At 22.8% G+C, this 7,678-nt stretch overlaps 2 protein-coding genes across 2 annotated transcripts, besides 13 other annotated features; both read left to right on the plus strand.

Annotated features, from left to right (window-relative positions):
* Positions 1–293: 293 nt before the first annotated feature.
* Positions 294–318: a sequence feature (AT_rich).
* Positions 319–402: 84 nt separating this feature from the next.
* Positions 403–458: a sequence feature (AT_rich).
* A 76-nt stretch (positions 459–534) lies between these two features.
* Positions 535–579: a sequence feature (AT_rich).
* An 81-nt stretch (positions 580–660) lies between these two features.
* Positions 661–723: a sequence feature (AT_rich).
* A 296-nt stretch (positions 724–1,019) lies between these two features.
* Positions 1,020–1,178: a sequence feature (AT_rich).
* A 117-nt stretch (positions 1,179–1,295) lies between these two features.
* Positions 1,296–1,323: a sequence feature (AT_rich).
* Positions 1,324–1,467: 144 nt separating this feature from the next.
* Positions 1,468–1,605: a microsatellite.
* A 149-nt stretch (positions 1,606–1,754) lies between these two features.
* Positions 1,755–1,777: a sequence feature (AT_rich).
* A 45-nt stretch (positions 1,778–1,822) lies between these two features.
* Positions 1,823–3,112: a repeat region.
* A 166-nt stretch (positions 3,113–3,278) lies between these two features.
* Positions 3,279–4,456: a repeat region.
* An 8-nt stretch (positions 4,457–4,464) lies between these two features.
* Positions 4,465–4,523: a sequence feature (AT_rich).
* On the plus strand, positions 4,513–4,827 carry EDI_336040 (uncharacterized protein; the record flags this gene model as incomplete). The annotated part of the gene is made up of 1 exon (XM_001740741.1): positions 4,513–4,827. The coding sequence occupies one exon, from the start codon at positions 4,513–4,515 to the stop codon at positions 4,825–4,827; it is 315 nt and encodes a 104-aa protein (XP_001740793.1).
* A 1,502-nt stretch (positions 4,828–6,329) lies between these two features.
* Positions 6,330–6,355: a microsatellite.
* A 24-nt stretch (positions 6,356–6,379) lies between these two features.
* EDI_336060 (uncharacterized protein) lies at positions 6,380–7,477 on the plus strand (the record flags this gene model as incomplete). The annotated part of the gene is made up of 1 exon (XM_001740742.1): positions 6,380–7,477. The coding sequence occupies one exon, from the start codon at positions 6,380–6,382 to the stop codon at positions 7,475–7,477; it is 1,098 nt and encodes a 365-aa protein (XP_001740794.1).
* Positions 7,478–7,501: 24 nt separating this feature from the next.
* Positions 7,502–7,539: a sequence feature (AT_rich).
* Positions 7,540–7,678: the final 139 nt, after the last annotated feature.

The raw sequence follows: 7,678 nt of genomic DNA on the forward strand, positions 1-7,678 counted from the left end.
AGATAAGGTCATTTGATTACCATAAAATCTATTGAATTTCTTTTCAATGATACTTACAAAGTTATTGGATATTGTTTCTCTTTAGATAATAATAGTGTTGTTTCAAACATTATAGATATCTCCTTTTAGTTTAATTAATAGTTATTTAGAAGATTGTATTTTTCTGATTATTAATACACAAATTAACATTAAGATAAAATAAACATAACTAATATATAACATAAACATACAATAAACTATTCAAAAATAAAGAATAGTAAAGAATAATCAATAGTTCAAAGTTTATTAGATAGATATTTTTATATATATATTTTTTATGATGATCTGTTATTTTCTATAACATTGAATTAAATTAAAAATATTTTGTTTCATTCATACTTTCTCCTGATAGTTTCTTTGTTCATTATTATTATTATTCTTTTAAAAATAATGTAAAGGTATTTTTTTAATAAAAAAAACCAAATATGAAAAAATATAAAGAGAGGATGTAGATAAAAGAATAACTGTGTAATTTTTAAACAATAAAATACACAGTTAATTTAATTAAAGTAATATAAAATATCATTAGTATTATAAAATGAAACAGCTTAGTTTCAATAAACTTTATTTCTATTCTCTTTTGTTATTTCAAGAATAAACTTCTTATCTATAGTTCTGTTGTTATATTTAATTATTATAGATAATTTGTAAAACATTAAAATATTATTATTACTATTTTTTATTCTTTTTGTCATATTTATTTAGATTTTGAATTATTGGCGATCAAATAACAACAAATTACCATTATTTTAATATAATATCTTGTCATGATATTGATTATCATTTTTGATCTATTATTATTGTAATGTTTTTGTATCAAATATTTGATTACTTTTTTGTTTTAGAGAATATCCACTGAACTTTCTTATTTCATAATTTAAATTTATGATAATTCTAGGTATATATTTTTATCTAATATGGTAAATTTCTAAATAACATACTGTTTATTCTTGCACTATATTTATTTTCTGTAAGTTATCATTTTATTATTTAATTTCATTTTTGTAGTATATTAATTACATATATTTTAATTAATTTTTAGTGTTATCTAATTATTTTATTCTATAAAATGTCAATTTATCATTATTTATCATTGTATATAATATGAATAAGTTTTTATTTTATTTCTTTAATATATTGTCTTAGATTGCATTTGATTGATCATAATTCTAACTTATTGGTGAATATGATTGTTATATTAATTCTTATTTTTTCTCACAATACATTAAATAACAATAAAGTGTTGTACTAATTACATTTATAGATAATTTTTATAATAATTAACACAATCCATTAAATTATTAGAGAATATAATTCAATTTTTATTCATAGTTATAGTTTAGCTGTTATTTTAATCAATTAACACTATCTATTTTTGTAAATTTATTATGATTTTCATTCTCTTAAGCATATTGATTCATAATGAAAATTGATATAATTAATTGTATTCTTATTTTCATTATAAGTTCATTTGTATTTATTTTTTTATCTAGGTTTAATTATTTTATAAATTATTTTGTTAATTATTGAATTGGTTTATATTCTTAATTAAATTCTTATTCATTTTACTTAGAGATAATTATATACTTTTCATTGTTTTTTTAGTCTTTATCGGTTGATTTTATGAATTAACAACTTTTATAATTTTTATTATTCTCTTGATTTACTTTATTAAAAATAAACATACATTCTTATTATCTGTTATTATGGTTGTCTTTTATATTTTATTAATTAAAAAGGAAACGACATATAATTAGAATGATATAAAAATCTATAACAACCAAATTTAACATCGTAATTATTTAAAAATCAATAAAGTGAATGGTGTTATTTTTTTTTCATTAAGAATGAATGATAATATTAAAATAGTGTGTTATAAACATGTATTTAATTATCTATGAATCTTATTTTGATTTGATATTCATTAATTTAAATAAAATGGAAGAGTTAATAAATAAGAGCACTCTATTCTTTAAAGAAGAAATAGAAACACTTCCAAATATTCAACAATCAATTGATGATATTAATAAACATTATCATTATTATTTAGGATGTATTAAAAATGAAATACTTGAAATAAAACTAAATGAAACATTTCAGAAGCTATTAAAAGAGGAGAAGGAATATTTGATAGGATTGATGAAACAGAAAGAAGAAGAAAACTAATAATAGAAAAAAATTCAAGAAACAAATAAAACAATAGAAATAATAAAGAATCAAATGAACAAAATAATAGAAGAATGTGCTGAAGAAAAGTTAGGTAAGGTAATAAACAAACTAATAGATAAAATTATTCACATAGAAGAAATGATAATGAAAGATAAAACGATAAAAAACCAAAAGAAATTAATAGAATTAAAGAAAGGTTTAATAAGAATAAAGAAGAGGGAAGAAATACATTTCATTAATTATGAATGGAGGAAAATTGTAATAGAAAACATTCAGGGAATTGTACAAATGGAAGAAAAGAAAAGATAAGAAAAAAAAATAGACTGAAAGAGGAATAAAGAACATTATATTTAATTCAGATATGATGATTGGAATGTTAATACCAATATTTAATCAAAGAATAATAAATAAAGAACATATAATAATTATTATTGAAGGTGAAGATGGAAATAAATTTGGAGGATATATTAATGTGAAAATTAATAAAGTTGATGATTTTATAAATGATCCAAAATCATTTTTATTTTCATTAAAATCAAAAGGAAGAATAAAAGGAATGATGAAATTTGATATTAAAGAACTATAGTATGCATTTAGATGATTTAATCATTCATATGGTTATTTATTCTGATTTGGAGGTAGAGGTATATTGTTATTTGTAAAGAAAAGAATAAAACAACATAACATTGTAAACAACATTCATTTTCATATAAAGAAATATCAAATGCATTTTGTAGAAAATAATATCTAGACTCTTTCACACTCCAACGAATCATTGTAATTGAAATGAAAATATTAAATATTGTTTATTTGAAAATAAAAAAGAGTATAAAATAAAATCAATAAATGACTATGAACATCTCATCTATCAATGAATAAAATGATGAATATAAAAATAACCATAACTGTGTTTTCTTCTTAAAGAAAGATTTTTTAGAAGGTTCTTTATTATAGGTATATTATTACGAAATTTACTGAGGAGTAGAAACACATAACAAGGAAGTACTATCATTTTTTCATGAGATAAAATATAAGTTTTAGTTTAAACTTTAGGTATAAGATTTCCCAATAAAAAAGGGAAATTTAGTAGATATATCTATAATTGGGTTTTATGATTATTGAGAAGTGATTATTTCAGTGAATTCAATATTCTCTACTTTTGTCATAGAGTTTATTTCTGACATGCTCACATTAGAAGGTTCCTCTTCTAATGTACTGCCAGTGTTGAATGTGTAGAACATTAAGTATTTCATGTTTTTAATAATGATTGTTCGTAGTATTTTGGGGGAAGTCAATTTGTAATTTTAGTGTTTTCAATCTTCTTACTGTTTCTTTATGTATTAATTTATTGTTAATATTACAGGTATTATTTCTACATAAATAATTCTTTATTTTGTCTTAATTTCTCTTGTAATTATTTGTATTTATTATTTTGTAAATATATTTTAATTCGATATTTCTCTCTTGGCATATAGTAACACTATTAATATATTCTTTTCTATCTTTCATATTTTTGATAGTATACGTCGGTCTTCTAGCATTAAAAGAATGGTCGTTAACTAATAAATCTTTATTCTAAGTTATAATCATTTCATCATTACTAATACATATGGGAGACACCAAAATCAAATGAATTAAATTCATTAAAGTATGTAATTAATATGAGTTTATTTATTTGTTTACACACATAATCATGTTTTGATATTTTATTTTTATCATTACATTATAACAATATACGAACAATAGATAGAATAATGTTATAAAAATTTTTATAATATTTTAATATATCAATATGAAGTATTTTAGATTTAATATTTTAAATTCATAAATAATCATTCTTACATATTTATTACTTGGACGAATTCATTTCTTTTTATATTTAATGATTTCCGTGCAACTACTGATAATTTTGTATGAATAAATATGCCATTTCACTTCTTAACTATTCAACACATTTCTTTCCATTCATTTAAATGTCATTTATTTCATTTGTTGCAAATTCAAATACTATCACTCTATCATGTTTTCTTTCATTTACTTGTATTATATTCGTTAAACCATTAAAATTAATCTTCTTACCAAATTGCTTTCTTCATTCTTTTAATTATTCAACTTGATTCTCTTTTATTGCTTCTATCATTTCTTTTATTTCTTTTTTGTTCTTTGTTTTGATTTCATTAATCTTCTTTATGTTTTATTATTATATTTATTTCCATTATGATATTGTTTATTTCTATTGAATTATTGTTGAAATACTATAAAATTTTTTAATTAAATTAAAAAAGAACTAAAAAATAGTATTAAATGAATAATAAGTGTTGTATTTGTTATAGTGACATTGTAGATTGTACCATCACTCCATGTGGCCATGCGTTTTGTTACCAGTGCATTAAAGAATGGTTGGTGAGAGTACCAAATTGTCCAATTTGTAAGAGTCGAGTTTTGTTAGAACAAGTTATAAGAGTTAATAAGAACAAAAACCAACCAACCAAAACTGAAAAACCAACAACATCCCAAGATAACCTTCCTCTCATAAAGTTCTATGGAAAACTTTTGTTTGCTCTTTTGTTTCCACTAGTGATGTTTTTGGTTATTACTCAATTAATGGAATTAAAATAGAACATTGTTATTGAGTTTTTTATAACTATAGTTTTTCAAAGTAATTTGTTTGTACTCATTTTCAAATATGTAGGTTATTTGATTTTGTATCCTTTTTCTTAATATAATCGTCTAATAAAGAAAATGAAAGTTTATCATTAACATAAAACAAATAGTTATGAAGTTCAAATGGAGTTAGGTAAGGATAAAGTTGCTGATGTACTTTTGTTAAATAATTAACAATAAGAGGTACTTTTGATCAAAGACCTAAATATAAGTTATCACTAATACAAAAACACGTTAGTTTTAAAGAACTTATATTTTTAATAGTTTCTTGGTTGAGAGAATTATTGTTTTCCAAACACCATAATAATAACTCTTTGTCTCTTTAATTCTCGTGGCTTCATGTTTAAGGACTTTCATCAAAATATGTAAAAATGTAATTGCAACATCATTGTCTTTTCTAAATTTATTAAAACTAGTAATATTATATTCTTGAGACAATATCTCTTCAAACCCTTTTAAAAGATCTTTTCTAAAGAAATAACAATGACGTAATGGATAATTTCTAATTTTTTGTTTCCTTGAAAATATTTTTTGTTTATCAAATCATTAGTATATGTTAGTGTTCTATCCAAATTACTTATTACTGTTCTCTCTTTAAAGGAAATTTTAATGAGTAAAGATATTATTTTAACTTATCTGTTAATGACATCCATTGTGTAGGTTTTGTATATGAACTAATAAACATAACATCATTTAAATAAAGAAAACCTTTTGACAACGTTAGTATTAGATGAACAACTGTTTCTAGTGAGTTTGAATTAAATGTCGGTAATACACTTTTGTCTAGAAATAAATCATTGTGACTAATTATTTAAAGGCTATAACCTACCCCTATTATGTATGACAAATTAAGCCATAAAAAAATTTAGTTTTATGTGTGATGCAATAATGTTTAATATAAGGAACACGCATATAAACACTTCTTACTGAATACATTATGTATTTAATTCTCTATATGTGTCATATCCCACGTCTTTACTTTGTTTAATAATACTACTCAGCCAGTGTAGATCACTCTCATTTGCCCCCCCCCCCCACAACCACACAACACCAATGCCATCAGGACACATTTTAGATTTAGGTGGTGTTATCTCTAAAGGATTATAAGTTTTTCTAATATTTTCTGCCTTTGTGGGAAGGTTTTCTGTATATCAAATTTAAGACCAACACATTCTTATTGTTTAATCCAGCTATGATAAAGATTTATAGTGTTTTAAATTTTATGGGTGGTATGTATTCTAATTGTTCATCATTAAATTGCATTATTTCAAAAAAAGGCTTACTATATCCTTCATTTTCATATCCTTGAGTTGGAATTTCATTTATATTAATTAGTCTATATATTTTGTCGAATGGTAATAGATGGATAAAGTAAAGAAGATATAAATTTCCAATGAAAGAAAGAAGAAGATGCTACCACTTTCTAATAAGGAACATTAAAAAAAAAAGTAACACTTAAAAAAAAAAAAAAAGAAAAACAAAATTTTCCAATAAAAATCATTTGTTAATGTTTATTCCAATAACACCTCAAATCAACGACTATGCCTTTGGTCGTTTTCGTGAATTGCCATCACCACTATTTGGATCAACACCACCTTGGCTTATGCAAATTCCTGTTAATCACAAAATATCATTGGGAAGTGACATTATTCATTTTATTAAATTTATTCAACTTAACCCTTCAGAAAAAGATAAAAGAAAACAACTTATTAAACAAGTAACTAAAGTTATAGATTCTTTAAAAATAATTAGTAAGAATGGAAAACCAAAAGTAAGTTTTATTTCACCACAAACACCATCATGTGTAACATTATACGGAAGTGAAAAATCAAATTTGGCATTACCATTTAGTGACATTGATATATCTCTTAGTGGTGAATTTATTAATGTTAACTCTACAATAGCTTTTCAATTTATATCTGATGCATTGGCAAATGCTTGTATATGTAATGAAGTATTATCACTTCCATTAGCACGAATTCCATTATTAAAAATGAAAGGAATTCAAGATGAAATTAATATAGATATCTCAATAGATAACCAAAATGGAATTGAAACTACAAAACTTATAGGAAGATTATGTCATAAAAACTCAATGTTAAGGCCCCTTGTTATTCTTATTCGATATTTATTACACCAAGCAGGATTTACATCAGTTATGAATGGTGGATTAAATACATTTATGATAACTCTACTTGTATATTCATTTCTAGAAATGTATAATACTGGAAATATTACTGGTGGTATTCCAGATAACGATATAGGTAGTGTATTTATTACTTTTCTTCAACACTTTGGCTATGACTTTAATTACTCAAAATATGGAATAAGTGTTGGTGTTGAATGTTCATATTTCGAGAAGGCTTCTAGGGGATGGCTCGACTCAAAAAGGCCTTGTATGTTAACTATAGAAAATCCATTTGACGAAACTTCAAATCTAACACCAAACGTATACCTAACACCATCAATAAAAACATATTTTGCAAACTGTTTACAATGGATTTTACCATCTATGGGAGATGATATATATTTATTTCTTCCATCTAATTCACGACTTGCTCGTATCATTTCATTACCCGAAGAGTTACTTAACAGAAATAAATGAATTTGTACATATCCTTTATGATACTTTTTTTTTATTTTTCTTAAAAAAATATGTTTAATAAAGAAGTATTACAAATCTATGACGAAAAAAGAAAAGTGAACCAAAACAAATTTGTTAAATACATTTCAATACTTAGACAATTACTTGTATTGGATTTGTCTGTGATGTTTTTTCTTATAAACTAAAAATATCAATAGCAAA

This window comes from Entamoeba dispar, genomic scaffold, assembly GCF_000209125.1.
Source record: "Entamoeba dispar SAW760 scf_1105229463199 genomic scaffold, whole genome shotgun sequence".
NCBI lineage: Eukaryota > Evosea > Mastigamoebida > Endamoebidae > Entamoeba > Entamoeba dispar.